Below are 22,399 nucleotides of genomic sequence, written 5' to 3' on the forward strand. Positions count from 1 at the left end.
TTAGTTTAACACACTAAATAGGTAGAATGTAAATAAGCAGATTCTCACCCTGAGTGATAAACAGGCTGGCAGATTCTTAAGGCACAAGTTGCCTGGGCTTTCCCAGGTTTTCATACACAGGCTAAAAATCCATCACTTCCCACAGTTCAGTCTTTGTTCCTCAGGTGTTTCCAGGTGTGTTGTTGTAGGAAGAGTGACGACTCCCCCCCCACACCCATAACGTCATTTTCCCCCTTTTATGTCTTCTCCCCACTTTTGCTGTGACCTGGGTCAAACAGTTCCCATTGTGTAGTGCTGTCTCTGAGAGGTTTCTGTTGTACACAGTTCCTGGGGTAATCCTGGTGCTTGGGTGCATTTCCTCAATAAACTGTTAACATTGTTTACTGTCGTACCTGAAAGCTAAACTGATGAGTCCACACACAAGTTGCACTGTTTTAACTAAACAAATTTAAGTGAAACTGGTGCAAGTTGTGTATAGGCAATCTTTTAGTTCTTCAGGCCAAAGCTTAATGAGCTCCTAGGTGTCATGCAAATCTTGATTATTTATACTGGCTTTTCTTGAGGGGGGAGATTACAGTTGATGGGGACGGGGATGAGAGAATCATTTAATCTTGTTGGCATTATCAATGAAGATGTTCTTAAGGGACACAGTCAACTTGAAATCTACCAAATTAAAAAAAACAAACAGTACTTTAATATACTATATTAGTATGTGCTATAATGTTCAATTTAGGGGTGTGTGTGTGTGTGTGTTTTAACTGGTGGTTAATAAATATCCATGAAATGGACAGGATCTAACAAACTCAATTTCTGGGTCCGTAACAATAGTACATTTCCTCCATAGTGAATCTTTACTTTATAATAGTAAATACAGAATCAAATAAACGTCACAGTTCTGAAACAAGTGAACTAATTATGTGTATTTCTTCTCTAGCTCCTATTCCAACATATGTCTTGGGTGCCAATAACCCGGAAACGGTACATTATTTTCCAGATGTCAATGGCTGTGAACTAGCCGAGAACATTACATACTTAGGTAATGGTATAGATTTTATTTCTGTGTTGGGAATCCGATGTGCACTTTATGGAAGTATTAAAATGTTGCTGTAGGGGTGCCTTAATTTAGGTTGTGATGGCCCTTTCGTTCCAAACTTCACTTGTTCATTTCTTCACTTGTTGATACCTTCCTTCAGAAATCATGCCAACTAATCTCTCGTACTGAGTCTCGTACTGAGGCTCAAGATGAATTGTTTTTGAAACCTTAATAAAATCATGTTGCTTTTTTTTTTTTTTTTTGGATAAGCAACACACAAAGACATCTTTTGTACTTTTACAACATTTTCAACTTCTTATGAGCTCAACAGAGCTATTTGGGTTGTCAAACTGAGCTTGTTGGACAAGTTTCAATGAAGTTGTGAAGTTGCCAACTTTGGGGAAAAAATTGTTGGGAAACAAGTTAATGGCAAAAGAACACTGTCCATTGCATATGTGCAGTATGAATTTTCCTTCCTAATTCAGCTATGCATTTATTGTATGTCCACACGACAGAACTGTGCATGAGCTGGTCCACTTCAGCTAGTGCGAGCTACAACAGCTGTGGATTCATGCTAGCTGAAGACAATGCAGCACGGACTTCAGAGTGGGCTAGTAGTCAGGCTACGTACCTAGGGCCAAACTGGGCTTGTACTGCCTGTGCTGGAGTTTGCCCTGCACTGTTTTCACTGCTATTGTTACCCAGGCTAGCTGGATTCAAACTAGCTTGGGAAGGCTAGTCCATACACAGAAGATAAGAATGGCCATACTGGGTAATACTGTGGCCAATGCCAGATGCTTTAGAGGGAATGAACAGAACAGGACAATTGAGTGATCCATCCACTGTTGTCCAGTTCAAGCATCTAGTAGTCAGAGGCTTAGTGATACCCAGAGCATCCCTGACCATGGGGTTGCGTCCCTGACCATCTTGGCTAATAGCCATTGGTGGACATATCTTCCGTGAATTTACCTAATTCTTTTTTTAACCCAGTTATACTTGTGGCCTTCACAACATCCTCTGACCCCGGGTTCTTGTGTTATGTGAAGGGGTAAATAACATTTCCTTTTTCACTTTCTCCACACCACTCATGATTTTATAGACCTCTATAATATCACCCCTTAGTCATCTCTTCTCCAAGCTGAACAATCTCAGTTTTTTAATCTCTGTTTGTATGGAATCTGTTTCACACCCTTAATCATTTTTGTTCCCCTTCTGTGTACTGTTTCCAATTCTAATGTATATTTTTTGAGAGGGGACAATCAAAACTGTATGTGGTATTCAGGGGATGGGCATTCCATGGCTTTATATAGTGGTATTATGACATTTTCTGTCTTCTTAGCTATCCATTTCCTAATGGTTCATAACATTCTGATAGCTTTTTTTAACTGAGGCTGCGCATTGAGCAAATGTTTTCAGAGAACTATGCACAGTGACTCCAAGATCTCTCTCTTGAGTGGTAACAGCTAATTTAGACCCCATCATTTTATATGCATAGTTGGGATTATATTTTCCAAAGTGCATCACTTTGCATTTATCAACACTGAAGTTCATCTGCCATTTTGTTGCCCAGTCACCCAGTCTTTTGTGATCCCTTTGTAATTCTTCACTGTCTGCTTTGGACCTAGTTACCTTGGGTAATTTTGTATCCTCTGCAAACTTTGCTACCTTACTGTTTACCCCTTGATCCAGATCATTTATGAATATGTTGAACAGCACTGGTCTCAGTACAGACCCTTGGGAATCCCTCTATTTATCTCTTGCCACTGTGAAAACTGACTGTTTATTGCTACCCTTTTGTTTCCTGTCTTTTGACCAGTTACTAATCCATAAGAGCACCTTCCCTCTTATCCGAAGACTGCTTACTTTGCTTAAGAGCCTTTGGTGAGGGATCTTGTCAAAGGCTTTTTCTAAGTATACTGTATCCACTGGATTACCCTTCTCCACATGTTTGACCCCCTCAAACAATTCTAAGAGATTGATGAGGCATGATTTTCCTTTACAAAAACTGTGTTGATTCTTCCCCAACAAATCGTGTTCATCTGTGTGACTCATATTTCTCTTCTTTTAGTATAGTTTCAGCCAATTTGCCCAGTACTGAAGTTAGGCTTACCGGCCTATGTAACTGCAAAGATCCACCTCTGGAGCATTTTTTTAAAAATTGGCATTACATTAGCTACCCTCCAGTCATCTTGTACAGAGGATGATTTAAGCAATAGTTTACATATCAAAGCTAATACCATAGTTCTACAATTTCATATTTGAGTTTCTTCAGAACTCTTGGGTGAATACCTTCTGGTCCTAGTGACTTATTACTGCTGAATTTATCATTCATTCGAAAACCTCTTAGACCAGATTCCATGTGTTTCTTAGGACGGTATCAAGAATCGCCTCTCCCCATGTGGGTTCCAGAACTAGCTGCTCCAAGAAGCAGTCATTGATGGTGTCTAGAAATTTTATCTCTGCATCCCATCCTAAGCTGACATGTAGTATGGGTTTTGTTGAAATCCCCCATTATTATTGTTTTCTCTATTTTTGTAGCCTCTTTAATCCCCCTGAGTATTTTAAATGGAAAGGGGTTTCCAGTCATTGAGCCAAATCCTGGAGTCCTGACTGCAATTAATGCATTACCAGAGCCAGTCAGTTTCCTCATAAGCAAAGACTGAATAAATAAGCAAGGACTGCAAAACTTGGCCTCCTCTTAGGATGACATATTTGAGTAGTTTCTTACAATACTTAATTTCATTTGTGTTTTACTACAGGTCGTAAGGGTATTTTCAGCGGCACCTCAGGATTGCAGATTGCCTACCTGAGTGGTACAGAATCCCTGAGTGAGCCAGCTCCTGCCTACAGTTTCAGCTCCAAAGATGTGTCAGAACTGAAAATATCTTTATTATCTACTCCAAAATTCAAAGGTGTTGATATCTTGCTGACATCCCCTTGGCCCAGAGGTGTAGGGAATTTTGGAAATAAACCTGTAAGTATTCAAATTCATTTGAAATGGGTTAAATGTGCAGTTTCCACTCACTGTAGCTATTTGTAGATTTAAAAAAAAAAGCTTTAAAAATGGCTTGTCAGACTGGTTTCTGTTCTGAGGATGCTTATCTTGGTTCTTGAATTGGGTAAGTAGGGTCCATGGTGTCCTCTTGAGTTCAGACAATGAGCTGTCCTCTTTCCTGTGGACTCATTGTTTTCCACACTAGGTTTGTTTGTGGTACAAATTAGAGACGTTTTTAATTCCAATTAATCTTTTTAATCTTTTACTAGCTGACTTGCGGATCTTGTAACTTCTTTTGTTTCATGTGTGTGAAGTATGCTGAATAATCTGATTTCACCCCCAGGCCTCTTGCAGACTTCTCATAACAGCAGCTTACCTCTCCCTAGTGATGAGGCACATCTGCTACCTCAGTTTCTCCACTATCAGTGGTCTTCTGTGGGCTGGTACATTGCTGTGTGTGCCCTTGACCCTCTGGTTAAAAGTTAGTCTCTCTTCTGGGGACAGCCAAAAGTCCAACTAAAGAAACAAACCCTTCCAGCCCCCTCTGGGCTCAGAATAGCTCTTTGACTCGCACAAGAGATCAATAGTCCCATACCCTTCTTAGGGCACTTTTGACTTTTTGTCGTCTGTGCAGGACTATATACGTAGGACTTTTCTGCTCTGGCCCTAACCACCTAATTCACTTTCCCTCAGCCATTTCCTACATGACCTGTTGTTTGTCAGTCTGCTGCCTCTGGAGAGTCTCGCTCTGCTCTCTCTCAGCACCTCCTGCTCCCATGGTCTCTTCTTTGCTGTGTGGAGGTCAGTGGAGTTTCCATTGGTCCTTTCCTAGGCCCCACTTCCTGGAGAACCTGCTAGCATAGTGCTGCTCTTGCTAGCTTTCTTTTCACTGAGCACAGGCTGCCTTTTATAAGCAAGTCCCAGCAGGCCTGGCTGTCAATCACATGGTCTCTGGACTCTGTCCAATGATCTGGGTGGTAAACTAGGCACAGGTGAGGCTGGACACAAACACTCTTAGGGCTAGTCTACACTTACCTGCCGGGTCGACGCGGTGAGTTCGACTTCTCGGAGTTCGAACTATCGCGTCTGATCTAGACGCGATAGTTCGAACTCCAGAAGCGCCGCGGTCGACTCCGGTACTCCACCACTGCAAAAGGCGGTGGCGGAGTCGACCTTGGAGCCGCGGACTTCGATCCCGCGGCGTCTGGATGGGTAAGTAGTTCGAACTAGGGTACTTCGAGTTCAGCTACGCTATTCACGTAGCTGAACTTGCGTACCCTAGTTCGACCCCCGCCCTTAGTGTAGACCTGCCCTTATAGGGCTAGTCACCCTGTGATGCTACTGAAGTTTATATACCTCTTACCTGAGTGAAGGTCAACACATTTTTCCTGCACTACTGACTTTTCTGTTACACATCGGTTCACTGTAGTCAATGCAGGAAGCATCCACTATAAAGCTGAGTTCCAACTTCCAGTCAAGCTCCCATTTTCAGTTGCTCTTAATGTTTTAAAACACATTTTGGAAGGAGAACTGTCATGGTTGGTGTTGCCTAGAGAATGGGTGTGGTGACGGGGGCTGTTGGAAGTGGAGGATGAAAATTGGAGCAAAAATGTTCAGTTTTTGTGTTAAGTGAACATGGGAAAAATAATTTCCCCCATATGTTCTAAACACACATTTTTCTCTCTGAACACTTAAAGTCTAAAACTATAAACTTTGTACTTGTTGTATTTGAAAATCTCATTTATATTAACAAAGTAATCAAGGTTTGAAGAAATAGTTTGGCTGTTTTTAAAGGTTTGCATGTTTAATCTGTGGCTCCACAAATGGTTTGCTGGCGGAGAGTCCCAGCCTGACTTACCTAGATGGTTATTTTGGGCCAGTGCTTGTAGCAGTGATGGGGAGGGCATGGGGTGAGGGCTGGGGAGCTCTCATGGATGGGGACAAGAAGGGGGAGCACAGATATTACGCAGTCTCTTGTTTGTTCATGGAGGGTGTCCAATGGAGAACAGGGCTGAGGTGGGGGGAGAAAGAAGGGGCCGGGGGGCAGCTAATTAGGGGGGATATGGGAGAGTGTGTGTATCTGGGGATTATATCTAGCCACCTACTGCCAGGGCTTCTGAGCTCTGTGCCAGAGCTTTTGCTTTGTACAATCTCTGGTAGTGGGAAGAGCTGGCTCAATAGCTGAGCTTTTCAAGCCCCACTGCAAGCAACATCTATGGGAGAATTTGAACTCTGGCTCGAACGTGCTGCTGTTCAGCAGAGGTGCAGAGCACAAAATCTCTAAAGTACACAGAACAAAGAAACTCTATGCTGAACCATTTTTCTCTGCATTGCAAACCCAGAGGATTTTAGACTAATGCTTTATTTGCCTTTTATAGGGAGAAATGGATACTCAGAGATGTGGCTCTGTGTTAATATCTAATCTAGCCACAAGTCTGAAGCCAAGATATCACTTTGCTGCATTGGAGAAGACCTATTATGAAAGACTTCCTTATAGGTATGTAGGACCTTGAGAAACCACTCTTATTTTTTAAGAAAGTTTGGTTTTCTAGCGTGTATGGGAAGCAGTTCTAAAATTATAATTTGCTAAAGCCGCATTATAGCTTGTAGGTACCTTAATTTATTCCAGTGTACACCCTGACTTCATCTCAAGCATATTTTGTGGCCATAACCCCCATCTACACTAGGAAGTTGACCCATTGCTGATAATAAATGTCAGCAATACGTCCCTATGAACTTATGTTACAAATAGAATAACTGCTACTGTGGATTTTACAAAACACATTTCCTCACCAAGCGGTCACGGCAGCATTCTACATGGTTGGAGACAGATGAAGTTAGGCAGACTGGCCACCACAGGGAAGAGAAGCAGGAGGAATTCCACACACCTAGAAGTTTCCTATCGATACCAGGTCCTCATTGTGGAAACTATGAAAGATACCTTTCAAATTCCAGCAGGCCCAAGGGAAGGGAGAGATGTATTTGGCACTAGTGAGGCCATGTCTGGAGTATTGCGTCCAGTTTTGGGCCCCCCTCTACATAAAGGATGTGAACCAATTGGAGAGAGTCCAGCAGAGGGCAATGAAAATGATTAGGGGGCTGGGGCATATGACTTACGAGGAGAGGCTGAGGGAACTGGGCTTATTTAGTCTGCAGAAGAGAAAAGTGAGGGGAGATGTGATAGCAGTTTTCAACTACCTGAAGGGGGGTTCCAAAGAGGGTGGAGCTCGGCTGTTCAAAGTGGTGGCAGATGACAGAACAAGGAGCAATGGTCTCAAGTTCCAGTGCAGGAGGTCTAGGTTGGATATGAGGAAAAACTATTTCACTAGGAGGGTGGTGAAGCACTGGACTGGGTTACCTAGGGAGGTGGTGGAGTCTCCATCCTTAGAGGTTTTTAGGCCCAGCTTGACAAAGCCCTGGCTGGGATGATTTCGTTGGTGTTGGTCCTGCTTTGAGCAGGGGATTGGACTAGATGACCTCCTGAGGTCTCTTCCAACCCTAATCTATGATTGTATGTATGGGACATATAGGTTGGGCCGAGCTGCCACCCACACATAAGCTTGATTTTTCTTACCCACAAAGAGTTCTCCAATTTTCCAAGGAAGACAGACAGTCCTTGTTGGGGATTCAATACTCAGAAGAACTGAAACAGTATTCTGCAAGGGACAGGAGGACAACCGGAGAGTGTGCTACTTTTCCAGAGTCAAGACATGAGATGTTAATCTAAGATTGAATAAGTTTTTTAAGTCTATGGGGAAGGATCCATTTATGATAGTTCAAATTGGCAGTAACAGCATGGTGTTGGGATACATCTCAGAGATAGTAGATGACCTCAGTGAACTCGAAGCATGCTGAAGAAGAATGTCCAGTCAATCTTCTTTGAGATCCTTCATGTACCTTGTGCAAAGGAAGGCAGAAGAGTCTGGATGTGAATTGCTGGGTAGGAGGGCTTTGGTTCCGTGGAACGTTGGTCCATGTTCTGTGGGGGGAGAGGCCTGTGTAGTTTGTATAGCCTTCACCTCCTGGAGGACAGGCTGGCTAAGTAGCCAGGAGGAAGTTAAACTAAATTACTGTGGATAAATGTAAAGTAATGCACATTGGAAAAAATAACCCCAACTATACATACAATATAATGGGGGCTAATTTAGCTACAACGAGGCAGGAAAAAGATCTTGGAGTCATTGTGGATAGTTCTCTCAAGATGTCCACGCAGTGTGCAGAGGCGGTCAAAATAGCAAACAGGATATTAGGAATCATTAAAAAGGGAATAGAGAATAAGACTAGAATATATTATTGCCCTTATATAAATTGATGGTATGCCCACTTCTCGAATACTGCGTACAGATGTGATCTTCTCATCTCAAAAAAAGATACACTGGCACTAGAAAAGGTTCAGAAAAGGGCAACTAAAATGATTAGGGGTTTGGAGAGGGTCCCATATGAGGAAAGATTAAAGAGGCTAGGACTTCTATGATTCTATGATTCTATGATTGCCTGTTAGGTCCACTCCCTCTGGGGCACCTGGCATTGGCCACTGTCGGTAGACAGGATACTGGGCTAGATGGACCTTTGGCCTGACCTAGTATGGCCGTTCTTATGTTAAAAGGGGATGGTAAAAAGAGGGATGATATGAGTGCTTAGTTAGCACAACATTGAGATGTTGAGAACAAAATTAAGCAAGGAGCCAAATGACATGAAGAGAAGAAATTTTGGAATTGAATTCTTGAACTTTTCTGAATTCTTGGAGCCTGAGTAACAAACAAGAGGAACTGGGATTGCTCATTTATGAGCATAAATTTGATCTAACCGATATAAATGAAACCTGGTTGGATGATTCACAAATGTTATGAAATGTTAAAGCCAGTGGTTGTAACCTATTTGGGAAGGATCGTGCAAGCAAAAGGTGTGTGTGTGTGTGTGTGTGTGAAAATTATCTTGATTGCTTGTGGATCTATGTTCTAATAGATAAAGTCAAGATGGGGTACTAGTTGGTCTCTGCCACAGACCAGCTCACACATGGAGCAGGATGCTTCCTTACGCACCAATCTATAATGTGTAAAGAGAAGAGATAAATGTGTAATCATGGAGGACTTTCGTTTGAGTGACATATGCTGGAGGTCTCATGCTACCAATACTAAAATGTCCTTGGATTTTGTAAACATTGCAAATAACTAGGACTGTTGATTAATCACAGTTAATGTATGCGATCAATTAAAATTGTGATTAATCACAACTTTTTAAATTACACTGTTAAACAATAGAATACCAATTGAAATTTATTAAATATTTTGGATTGTTTTACATTTTCATATTTATTGTATTCTGTGTTGTAATTGAAATCAAAGGATATATTTTGATTACAAATATTTGCACTGTAAAAGTGATAAAAGAAATAGTATTTTTCAATTCACCTTGTACAAGTACTATAGTGCAATCTTTTTGTCGTTAAAGTGCAACTTACCAATGTAGATTTTTTTTTGTTACATAACTGCACTCAAAAACAAATCATTGTAAAACTTCAGAGCCTACAAGTCCACTCAGTCCTACTTCTTGTTCAGCCAATCGCTAAGACAAACAAGTTTGTTTACATTTACAGGAGATAACACTGCCCGCTTCTTATTTACAATGTCACCAGAAAGTGAGAACTGGCATTTGCATGGCACTTTTGTAGCCAGCATTACAAGGTATTTATGTGCTAGATATGCTAAACATTCATATGCCCCTTCATGCTTCGGCCTCTATTCCAAAGGACATGCTTCCATGTTGATGACACTTATTTTAAAAAAATGCATCAATTAAATTTGTGACTGAACTCTTTCGGGGAGAATTGTATGTCCCCTACTCTGTTTTACCCGAATTAGGCCATATATTTCATGTTATAGCAGTCTCGGATGATGACGCAGCATGTGTTCTTTTTAAGAACACTTTCACTGCAGATTTGACAAAACACAAAGAAGGTACCAATGTGAGATTTCTAAAGAAAGCTACAGCACTTGACCCAAGGATTAAGAATCTGAAGTACCTTCCAAAATCTGAGAGTGACGAGATGTGGAGCATGCTTTCAGAAGTCTTAAAAGAGCAACACTCTGATGCGGAAACTACAGAACCCAAACCACCAAAAAGGAAAATCAACCTTCTGCTGGTGGCATCAGACTCAGATGATGAAAATGAACATGCGTCGGTCCTCACTGCTTTGCATTGTTATCGAGCAGAATCAGTCATAAGCATAGACGCATGTCCCCTGGAATGGTTGTTGAAGCATGAAGGGTATCAAGGTTTCCTCCCCCACTCTGAACTTTACGGTACAGATGTGGGGACCTGCATGGACCCTTCTAAGCTTAATTCCTAGCTTAGACCTGGTAACGCTGCCACCAGCCAGAAATCAGTGTCTGGCACACTTTCTGTCCCCCCAAAACCTTCCCTGGTGAACACAGATCCAAACCCCTTGGATCTTAAAACAAGGAGAAATTAACCATCCCCCCTCACCAACTCCTGGTGAGTTCAGACCCAATCCTCTTTGATTTTTCTTTGTTTTAAGATCCATCAGGTTCTTAAAAAGAAAGCTTTTAATTAAAGGAAGAAAAGGTAAAAATTATCTCTGTAAAATCAGGATGGAAAATGCTTTACAGGGTACTTAGATTCATATAGTCCAGAGGAAACCCCCTCTAGCCTCAGGTTCAAAGTTACAGCAAACAGAGGTAAAAATCCTTCAGCAAAAAGGAACATTTACAGGTTGAGAAAACAAACATAAGACTAACACGCATTACCTGTGCTACTTACAAGTTTGAAACATGAGAGACTGATTGATGTCTGGTCCCTCTCAGTTCCGAGAATGAACAACCCCCAAAACAAAGAGCACAAAAGAAAGAACTACCTCCACCAAGATTTGAAAGTATCTTGTCCCCCTATTGGTCCTCTGGTCAGGTGTCAGCCAGGTTTACTGAGCTTCTTAACCCTTTACAGGTAAAAGAGACATTAACCCTTAACTATCTGTTTATGACAAAGGGACATATGACTCTTTAGCTCATCTGGCATGTAAATACCTTGCGACGCCAGCTACAGCAGTGCCATGAGAACGCCTGTTCTCACTTTCGGGTGACTTTGTAAACAAGAAGTGGGCAGCATTATCTCCTGCAAACGTAAACAAACTTGTTCGTCTGAGCGATTGGCTGAATAAGGAGTAGAACTGACTGGACTTGCAGGCTCTAAAATTTACTTTGTTTTATTTTTGAATGTATTTAGGGAACACGTGATATAGTCCCATTTTATGTGATCATAACACTCTTTGCATTCCACTAGTACTTCTGGAGTCTGTTAAACAGAAGCTACTAAAATCAGGCATTTTTTCAGTCAGCAGGTCCAGATCACTTCCATCCAAGAGCTTTAAAAGAGCTGACTGAAGGGCTCGCTGGACTGTTAATGTTGATTTTCAATATGTCTTAGAGCACTGGGATAGTTCCAGAAGACTGAAATAAAGCTAATGTGTAACTTTTGAAAAGGGTAATGGTCTGTTGGTTTGACATCAATCCTGGGCAAGATAATAGAACGGCCAATACAGGGCTTGATTAATAAAGAATTAAATGAGGGTAATGTAATTAAAGCAAATCAATATGGGTTTTTGGAGGATAGATCCTATCAAATTAACTATCTTTTTAGATATCTTTAGCAACCAAATGTATAATAATAGTGTTGATATCATACTCTTACACTTCTCTAAGGTGTTTGACTTGGTACTGCACTACCTTTTGATTTAAAAAAATTAGAATGATATAAAATTAATATGGCACATGTTAAAGGGATTAAAAACTGGCTAACTGATAAGATTTCAGAATGTAACAGTAAATGGGGAACAGTCATCAAAGCATGTCTGTGTGCAGCAGGGTCCCTAGAGATTGGTTTTTGGCCCTATGCTATTTAACATTTTATCAGTGACCTAGAAGAAAACATAAAATCATCACTGATAAAGTTTGCGGATGGCACAGAAATTGGTGGAGTGGCACGTAATGAAGAGGGCAGATCTCTGATTCAGAGCAATCTGGATTGCTTGGTAAACAGGGCCCAAGGAAACAATATGTATTTTACTATGCATGCCATCCTGTCATCTAGGAACAAAAAACATAGGCCATGCTTGCAGGATGGAGGACTCTGTCCTTGCAAGCAAGGACTCGGAAAATGATTTGGGGGTTGTGGGAGACGATCACCTGAAGATGAGCTCCTGATGTGATGTTGTGTCCAAAAGAACGAATGAAATCCTGGGATACATTAATTGGGGAATCTCAAGTAGGAGTAGAGAGGTTATTTTACCTCTGTATTTGGCACTGGCGCTACCACTACTGGAATCCTGTGTCCAGTTTTGGTGCCTACAATTCAAGAAGGATGCGGATAAATTGCCGAGGGTTCAGAGAATAGCCAGAAGAGTGATTAAAGGATTAGAAATGAAGGAACAGAAGCATGAGGGTTTATTACGCACAGCGCTGGCCCAGTGTCCCTTTGCTTATTAGGCTCAGTGAGACACTGCTAAACAATTGATTACAATAGATTATATAGGGTGCCAGTGGGCGGAGAGAAGCGATGGGGTAGGAGTTCCCGAGCCCCTGGATAGGTTCTAGCAGCAAGACAAAATTAGCACAATAAGCCAATAGTCTAAAACATTACATAATGGCTCCACCCATAGCTCAGGTTAACATGTTTGCTAGTACACAGGTGTTGTCCCTCAAAATTCTCCTCTTGCAACATGTAAGTTGAATCCTGATTTCAGGTCCATAGAAATGACGGCGCTCTTTCCAGACAGCATGGCCCACAGGGTTTAAACAAAAAGAACAGTAAGCAGCAGTGACAATCATGTAAGATTTACAACTGCGTTTCTGCGAACTAGGATTGGCATCTGTAAGGGAGGATGCCATAACTCATGCTATCATATTAGGCCTCTCCCTGAACCCTGGTAGGCATTCGGGGAGTATGTACCGTTATCTCTTCCTGAACCAGGGAGCAGACTTTAAGGCTCCTCTTAGTGAGTTATGTGCCTATAACTCGTGATAAGCCTCCCAATTACTGCTCTCCACCTGGAGTGATGCTCTCAGCTTATTTTATGTATAGTTAAAACAAACAAGGTCATCTCCTGATTATCCAGCTTTCTTCAGCCATGATGTCCATTGTTAACTAGCCCTTATGCCTCAGACCAAGTGGTGGAATTTGGGTCTATGTGAAAGATTCTTAACAGAGACTGTGGTCAAGATCTTACATATGTATTATTGGGATTTTGGCCCTTCAAGAAAACATTCCTGATAGTGATCGACTCAAGGAGCTCAGTTCATTTAGCTTAACAAAGAGAAATTTAAGGGGTGACTTGATTATAGTCTATAAGTACCTACCAGGGGAACAAATTTTTAATAATGAGTTTTTTAATCTAGCAGACAACAGTATAACTTGATGCAGTGGCTGAAAGCTGAAGCTAAACAAATTCAGACTGGAAATAAGTCATACATTTTTAATGGTGAGAGTAACTAACCACTGGAACAATTTATCCAGGGTTGTGGTGGATTCTCCATCACTGAAAATTTTTAAATCAAGATTGGGTGTTTTTCTGTGGCCTGTGTTACACAGGACGTCAGACTAGATGATCATAATGGGCCTTCCTGGCCTTAGAATCTATGAACCATTACAGAAACCCTGAGTCAGAGAATTGTTTTAATAGTTATAATTAATAATGAAAATATTTGAGGCTGTTTTCTGTCTCCAGTGTAATAATTGGACCTGTAAATAAAAATGAAGCAAAGTCCAAGGACGATGTGTTGGCCCAGGATTGAGTTATTGCCAAACCAGCAGGAAGCATCCTCAAGTTGTAGGTTTTAAAATACTTAAATATCCTTTTTCTCTGCATTCAAAAGTGGCTTTTATTAAAATTTTCAGGTCTGATAAGCTACTGCCATCAGAACTTCTCATCGGTGGACTCAGGTTTAATTCTGGAGCATGCTAAGCATTTTGGCCCTAATCCAGCAAAGCATTTAAGAATGTGCTTAATTTTAATGATGTAATTTCATTGATACCACTGGGAGTACTTGTATGCTTAACGTTAAGCACAAGCATAAGTACTTTGTTGGATCAGAGTGAAAATGCTCAGTACTCTGTAGAATTGAGCTCCACATACCCACATCTTTATGCCATTACTCAGGCAACTTACTTTAAAGAAAATCCAGTAACAAGTTACAACAGGCTGTATATTTGATTCCCTGGCTGGTTTACTCCTGAGGGCATTCTGTGCCAAAAAATTAAAAATTCTGCACACAATATTTTAAAATTGTGCAAATTTTATTTGTCAAATAAATGTGGAGGCTCCAGCATGGCCTTGGGAAGCACAGGCCCCTGGCTGCACGGAGGTGGGAGCTCACTGTGCTGCTCTGCTCTGCGCCCCGACACGGACTCAGTGGTGAGGCTGCACCCAATCCTGACACGGCACAAGGACCCGGCTTGCCCCAGAAACACCCCAGGGCCCTGCCCCTCTGTGTGAGGCAGGCAGGCTCAGCAAGGCAGAATCCAAGTGTGGAGGAGCTCAGTATGGGGGGATCCATGTGTGGGTTGAGGGTTCTGTGTGGGGCAATCTGCGTGTGGGTGGCTCAGTGGGGGATCTGGGTGTGGGGGGGGATCTGGATGCACAGGGGCTTGTTGGGAGGGTTCTGAGTGTAATGGTAATGGGACTCTGCAGGGGAGTCCAGGTGAAGATAGGGCTCTGCACAGGGGGGTCTGAGTGTGTGTGGGGGGGATAGAGCTTGGTGGGAGGTCTGTGGGGATCAGTGGGGGATCCAGATGCTGGTGGGGTGGGGATCCCAGTGCGGGTGGCTCGTTGGGGTGGTCCAGGTACAAGGGGAGTGGAGCTCGCCAGAAGGTTTCTGAGTGCAGGGGGTGGGGGTGAGGCTCGGCAGGAGGGTCTGGGTATGAGGGGGTCTGGCTGTATGGAGGTTGGGTGGATGGGGGAGCAGATCCCTCCCCCTGTAGTTGAGAAGCAATGGGTACAGGAAGTATGTGTGTGTGTAGTGGAGTTTCTGTGCTTCCTGCAGCCAGGGGAGATATATGAGAGTGGGTCTGACCCACCCCGGATGCTGTGCTGGGAAAGAGAAAGTCCTGTCCTCCCCCAGCCCAGCCAGGACTGGCAGCTGAGCCTGGCACAGGGTAGGAGCCACCAGCTGGGTCTTCCCCAGTCCCGCCTCCTTCCCCACAGTGATTTACCTCTCTGCCAGCTGCCCTGGGCATCTGAAACACACTGCTGGGAAGGGTTGCATGACCGCTCTTGTGGCTTCCCTTTGCTTCCCCATCAGAAAGTCATTTTTCTGCAGGGAAGTGAATAAATCCTGTAGGGGACATAAATTCTGCGCGTGCGCAGTGTACCCCCGGGAGTACTAGTTCTTAGTGGTAGTGATCAGCAAACAGTAGCTTCTGCTGTAATAATTGTGTCAAAAATACATTTAAAATGTTTGTTTTTCCAAAGAAACCATGTGGTCCTACAGGAGAATGCACAGCATGTGAGCAGATTTATAGCTCTTGCCAACGTTGGCAATACAAGCAAGAAAAAGGTAATGGCAAATGCTTGATTATTTTCTTCTATCAAATATAGATATTGTGGAAACAAGCATGACTTTGGACATCTAATTTATTTTTAGAGTATGGCTGGGGTCACACATTGAATGATGGGGCCTTTCTGATGTCACAGTTACATACAGACTTGCAACAGAGCAAAGTTGGAATCTCATCACTCAAGTAATATCCCATAATGTTTGGTAGATGAGGTTAAAAACAGAAAACATTTTTAAGATCATGTCTGTTCCCCTCTGTGTCATACACAGGGTACAATCGATACTAGTGCAAGACCGGTGCAAGGATATTTTGCACCGTAGGCAACACTTCCACCTTGCGCTCCCCCCCACCCCCCACCGCCCCCGACAACCTCAGAAAACTAGTAAGCTTAGCATTATAAACAGCCTGTCAGAGCAGGTAACAGCTGTTGTAATGTTTCTTTTTTACCTTTAAGGCATTTCAATTGTTTGCCATTGCCTCTGATGGTGTCCCATTCAAAGTCTTACTATTGTGTAAAGCTAAACAATTGAGCCTTGAATTGCATCACCAGCCAGGTTAGGCAGGGTGACAAATCCTCCTTGCCCCAAAGGGCCATTATCCCCTGGTGACTAATTTCTACTCCAAGTCTATAAAGCAGACTTTTAAGGTAAATATATTATTCCTTCAATATTACCCACGCACACATCTTACAAAGATTCCCACTCTTGACAAGTTGCCAGCCTTGTGTAGATCCCTCCACATTCGTCTTTGTGGGTAAGTGCCCTGTAAGACGCATGTGGGGTGCAGTGAGTTTGTCAGGCCTGCTGACAGTATGGGGCAGGGCATTGAGGCTGGTGGGGCAGGTAACACTCACTGGGCTGGGGGGTAGGTGGTGCCAGGATGGGGCAGGGGCATGTACCTGTCAGTCTCCGGTGCTTGGGCTGCGCCAGGGCCAGTACCTCTTCACCTTGGAGTCTCCCCCGCTTGCCCGGGGACCACTCCTCCTCTCAGGCTCCCCAGCTGCTGCCGCCACGGCTGCCCGGGAGGACACGGGCAGGGGGCGCCACCGCGGAGGAGACGCAAGGGGCTGGGCTCGGCTGGGGCCCCGCACCTGCCGGCCGAGAGCAGCAGGAACCACTCGGGGGGAGCCGGGTGGCCCGAGCCCAGAGTGGCAGCAGCCTCCGCGGCAGCAGGGGCAGGCAGGGAGCGTAGCCCGCCATGGGGTCGAAGAGGCCGTGCTGCTGCTGCTGTTTCCCGGCCCTGCTGCATGGCGCAAAGGACGGCTGTAGGCAGGAAGCAGCAGCAGCAGCATGGCCTCTCCTGCCCACTGCGGGCTACACTCCCCAGCTGCCCCTGCTGCCGCGGAGGCTGCCGCTGCCCTGGGCTCAGGCCTCCCAGCTGCCCCCGAGCGGCGCCTGGTTCCTGCTGCTCTCGGCCGGCAGGTGGGGGGCCCCAGCTGAGCCCGGCCCCTTACGTCTCCTCTGCGGCGGCACCCCCCGCCCGCGTCCTCCTGGACGGCCATGGTGGCAGCAGCCGGGGAGCCTGAGAGGAGAAGTGGCCCCCGGGCAAGCGGGGGAGACTCTGAGGTGAAGAGGCTGCTGGCCTTGGCATGGCCCGAGCACTGGAGACTGACAGGTACCTGCCCCTAAGCAATAGTGTAAAAAAAAATTTGGGGCACTGCTTTTTGGCGCCCCCAAATCTTGGCGCCCCAGGCGGATGCGTCGTTCACCTAGTAGTTACACCGGCCCAGTTCTAGGGAGTGTCTTTGTCACCCCTGTCCTCTAACTTGGGGTGCCCTTTACATTGCTTTGCTGCTGTAGCCTGCAGTCCTGGACTGCTCACCAACAGCCTTTAGCATGTGAGTCACTCCCAGTTTGGTCTGTGTGGGAGCTACACATCTAGGCTCCTATCAGCCATGTTTATACCCAACTTATTCCCAGTCTTAGATTTCCCCCAGAAACGTGTATCCTGTACTGCCCTGCCCTGCCCTCTCCTGGGCAATACCAGCGTCTAGGAAGTATGTCATTTGAGTAATTGAAATGATATGCACGTAACATGCTACCCCAAATGGAGTTTCCCAAACACTTCCGTTCAAACACACTGAATTACATAAAACAGTAAAACGAATGTATTAACTACAAAGAAACAGTTTTTAAGTGGGGAAAAAAAATAAAAATAACACAACAAACGATGGTAAACTCAGAATAAAGTTTTTCTCACCACATGCTCTCAGCAGTCTGACTGGCCAAACTTCTTAGGCTAGGACCTCTTCTTGTGTTTAATGGCTGATTCCTTTGTTCCTTTTCGTGCAGTGACTTGATTGCGTGTGCATGCGTGTGTGTGTGTGTGTGTTCTGCCCCTTCTTTTTATAGTCTTGTCTTCCTGTTCAGAATCGTTTCCAGCTGGGAGCATGGTGATAGGCAGACAGTGTGGATGGGAACTCACTGCTGTTTCTTTACTAAAATGTAGATTTTCTCCCCAGCCCCCTTTACTGCTAAGGAATAGCCACTTAGCAGGTAAATGACCCATTGACCTTGTTTACACCTGGCTGAGGCATCAGCTTGCCCTTTGTCGCTGGAAAATGGCTTGGCCACTCCCCAGACTTGGAACAAGTTTTAGTAACACCAAATAGTGGAATCTTATAACTTTAACAATGTTGCTACACGTATTTTACAAGGACCATAATGACCAGCAAATAAGAGTTTTCAAATGATATCTCCCAAGGCATACCGTGTACAAAGATTATTACAATAGTGGGCTGGGGTGAATACAGGGGTACAGTCCATCACCCCCTCCCACAAGGTTAAAGTAATTTAAAAAAAATCCTTAAATATTTTAGTGGGAAAAACAGTTAATTGTAATCTACTTCCTCTGCCTCATTGTCTCTCATCCCTGCCTTCCTCACATCTGCTTTCCACTTCCCTCTCCTGCAGTCCAGCTCCTTTATGAACTGAAATGTCATGAAAATCCTTGCAATTCACTGAAAATATTGTTGGCTTTCTGGTTGTTTGTGGTGGCCAGGAGGAAAGCTAGAGAATAGACATTTGATTAAACCATCTGCAGTAAAAGCATCTGGCTAGATTTTTCAGAAGTGCTTAGTGCAACTGAGTCAGAGAGTTGAGCAGTCCCTGTTGTGTTGTGTTGTGTTTACTATTCCCCTGCTGGTCAATGACTGGTGATGATTATTCAACACCCACCTGGGTGTTGGTCACCTTCTTTGTCTTTGTCACTGGAGAATTTACAACCTATTTCAACCATACAGCAAAATCTCGCAACTTCACACACACTAATGATATACATATTTTGACAGAAAAATGGGTTTCAGCAGATCATGACCTTTCATGTGATATCCTACATCAGGGGTCGGCAACCTTTCAGAAGTGGTGCGCCGAGTCTTCTTTTATTCACTCTAATTTAAGGTTTCGTGTGCCAGTAATACATTTTAACGTTTTCAGAAAGTCTCTTTCTATAAGTCTATAATATATAACTAAACGATTGTTGTATGTAAAGTAAATAAGGTTTTTAAAATGTTTAAGAAGCTTCATTTAAAATTAAATTAAAATGCAGAGCCCCCCGGACCGGTGGCCGGGACCCGGGCAGTGTGAGTTCCACTGAAAATCAGCTCACGTGCCGCCTTTGGCATGCGTTCCATAGGTTGCCTATCCCTGTCCTACATGGCATGCTTTGTATGAAATATATCCTAATTATATGACGGGGTAAATATAGGGTTCCAGGATGCTGTTTTAAGGTACAGAGTGCCACAATGGCACCAGTTAAAAAATAATTCTCCAATTCTCCAAACTACCCTCTGTAGTTTTGTTAATGAAGCACATTGTGGAGGCTGAAGTGAAGAGAGGCAATGGGTGGGAAAGAGGGAGGGCCTTCAGTGGAGGTGGTGGTTTGAAACTGCCTTCTGCCCAAAGTACCAAGCTGCTGTATGTTGGTCTTCCACTCAGATTAGCCTCAGCTTTCCTGTGGCCAAAGCTAAATTGGGAGCTGGTTGATATTCCAAATATTATTTGCATAAAGAGTGAATTAAAACTTGCTACTGATAACAATTGCTGCTGAAAGGGCAGTTGGTCTTTTGGAGGTGTTGGGACCTGGTGTCCAAGGAACCTTAGGGAGGGAAAGATTTAGGGGAGCGAGGGGCAGAATTGTGAACAAGTGTCATCAGAATAATAGAAGAACGAGATTTATCACTTTTCCCTATTATTTTCTCTAATCCATTTAATGGGCACTACTTCCAGATCTGCTGCTGCTTTTCAAAAAGGTTCTAAAAATGGAAATGTAAAATGAACTGAATTCTTGTTGTGAAGTTAGTTGTTCCTTTTCAGTGCCTTTTGGGTTGCTAAATCATTTTTGTTTTCTCCAGTATCTCTATGCATTTAGTATTCTCCCAATGCGCTCAATGGACCCTGCAGAGCTAGTGAAACAGCCACAAGATGTCACTGAAAACCCATATCAGAAATCTGGGAAAGAAGCACATAAGCCAAAGATGCTCTCAGGTGCAGAGGTACAATATGTTCAGCCTTTGTGTGAGTGAGCTGCTGCTTTCTTCTGCAGCATAAAACAGTGCTTCGGTTTGTAACCTTTGAGTGTTTCCATCCAAAGTGCTTTGAATGTCTGAGGGATGGTTTGGGGTGATGCACAATCTCAGGAACAGCCTCATTGTGGCCTGTGGTATTCTGTAGTGTAGCACATAGTTGCTGCCTACCTTTAACAGTGTGTAGATACTGCAGGCCAGGCTCCAAATCAATGTGAGTGACTAGGCTGCTTGTTGGGACCTATTTTCCATGGGCTTCTTTGCATACTGGACCCATGTAGGGCAGGCTCCACAATGAAGCTGGAGTGACTGCGGTTGGCCTGGTTTCTGTCAGTTAGAATATAGCCCTTAGAGTCCTGGTAAATTGTCAGTGCAGCCCTGCACTCCACCAGTTACATTTCCCCCATGCACCCTTTCTTTCCTTCTCCCATAAGTGCTTCTGTGCCTTCTGAATATTTCATAAAACACAGCCGCTCTGAAAGTAAGAGGGGCCGCTGAAATAGGGAATGGGATAACTGTTTTAGAGAAGTCTCCCAGCCTGGGGATATGGTTACTAGGCAGATGGACTTCATTGTATTAGTAGGAGAGAAGATCAAACCATTATGTCACTTATCTGCTGAGTAACAAACAGCCTTTTCAGAAGGATCTCTTTGTATATTAGGTGAGGCTTCATCATATAGACAGAGCACAATTGACTTTGGTTTTATTTTTCTGACCAGGAAGAACCAGCTTGTCAGTTTTTCTTTGATTTGAGCAAACAGCATGGAAAGAAGCGGCCATCAGATGGAAAGGGAGGACAGCATTCCCAGCTCAAGCAGCCTAAGAAAATACGTGAGTACCTGGCCATTGGTGCTTTTGGTGAACTCCCTGGAAGCTACCCTAGAAAATAAGAGAGCAAAATATTCCTGAGTAGTAGTAGTTGTTGTTCTTTGAGTAGTGTCCCTATGGGTGCATCACTGTAGGTGTGTCTGCGTCCTTGCGTCTCTAATCACAGATTATAGATAGCATTGTCTGTCTGACCCCCACATGTGCTCTTCCTCCCTCGTGGTCTGTTTCAAGGCTATGTAGCGCTGTGTGAGCAAACCACCCTCAATTGCTTCTCGACTGCCTTTGGCCTTGAACGGAAAGTATAGCAGTTCTGTTGTCTACTTCACTGCGTCATATGTTAGCATAAACTATTGGAGATATTACACGCTTCCTCCTCTTCTAGAGTCACCATTCCAGTCACCGAGATTCCTCTGGCCCCAGCTAAGGTCATATGGCAGACACCAGCCTCTGTTGTATCAACACCCAAAAGGGCTGATAAAAAGTATTACGTTCCCCTCTTCACCCATCTTCAGCCAAACTATGTCGTGGTGGATGCAGTCAATGCTCAGGGAAAGCAGTATTACTCCAGATCCACCCCTTACATAGACACTGGAAGACGCTAGACCTCCTTGGACAAAAGGCATACTTATCTGTGACACTGCAGTTCAGGGCCTCACATGAGGCCCTAATGGCCAAATATGTTTTCATGAACTATTGAAAACTGAGTACTTCTATTGACCACTTACTGGAAGCACAAAAAGCACAATTTCAGGCCATCATCACAGAGGGACAATTACTAGCAAGAACAGCGCTACAAACTGCAGTGGATGTGGCTGATGCAGCAGCCTGCTCAGTCTTGATGGCGGTGGTAATGAGTTGGGCATCCTGCTCACACCTCTCATGGTTGCCCAGAGAGGTGCAGGCAGTGGTTGAAGATCTCCTGTTCAAAGGGCCCAAACTATTCACTGACAAGACCGCCATGTCGCTCCACACCCTGAAAGACTTGAGGACCATGCTATGCTCTCTGGATATCTACACCAAGGCAGAAGAGGAAATTTACATCACAACCACCTCACAGATCCTGATTACACCAGTTCCCTCCATCACAGCACTACTATGAATCACAGCGCAAGAGAACCCGGATCCAGAGGAGGAAGTCATCAACTTCCCTCGATCTCTCAACCCTCGTCTTCTAAACACCAATTTTGACTCTTCGGTTGAGGCCCCGAATGACCACTTCTTGCAATGCGATCAGCTGCCAGATACGGTGCTTCTGTGCCCATTTGGTAGTTGCCTGACTCATTTCTTAAGGAACTGGAAGAACATCACCTCCAAAAAGTGGATTTTGGAGATTGTTTCAAAGGGCTACTCCATCCGCTTCCCGTCCCTCCTCCCCTCCCCATCCTCTTCAGGGACCCTTTTCACGAGACACTGTTGCCTCAGGAAATAGATCACCTGCTCCGCCTAGGGGCCA

General features: G+C 44.0%; 1 protein-coding gene across 3 annotated transcripts in view; it reads left to right on the forward strand.

Moving 5' to 3' along the window:
- Positions 1-22,399, forward strand: part of CWF19L1 (CWF19 like cell cycle control factor 1) — a 54,705-nt gene that overhangs the window by 5,962 nt on the left and 26,344 nt on the right. For all 3 annotated transcript variants that reach the window (XM_044994108.1, XM_044994110.1, XM_044994109.1), the window contains exons 4-9: positions 935-1,036; positions 3,793-4,007; positions 6,407-6,525; positions 15,511-15,595; positions 19,948-20,088; positions 20,838-20,949. In XM_044994108.1, the coding sequence (XP_044850043.1) occupies positions 935-1,036; positions 3,793-4,007; positions 6,407-6,525; positions 15,511-15,595; positions 19,948-20,088; positions 20,838-20,949 (774 nt within the window). The remainder of the gene's footprint in view (positions 1-934; positions 1,037-3,792; positions 4,008-6,406; positions 6,526-15,510; positions 15,596-19,947; positions 20,089-20,837; positions 20,950-22,399) is intronic.

The sequence above is a fragment of the Mauremys mutica genome, chromosome 19, assembly GCF_020497125.1.
Source record: "Mauremys mutica isolate MM-2020 ecotype Southern chromosome 19, ASM2049712v1, whole genome shotgun sequence".
Taxonomy (NCBI): Eukaryota; Metazoa; Chordata; order Testudines; family Geoemydidae; genus Mauremys; species Mauremys mutica.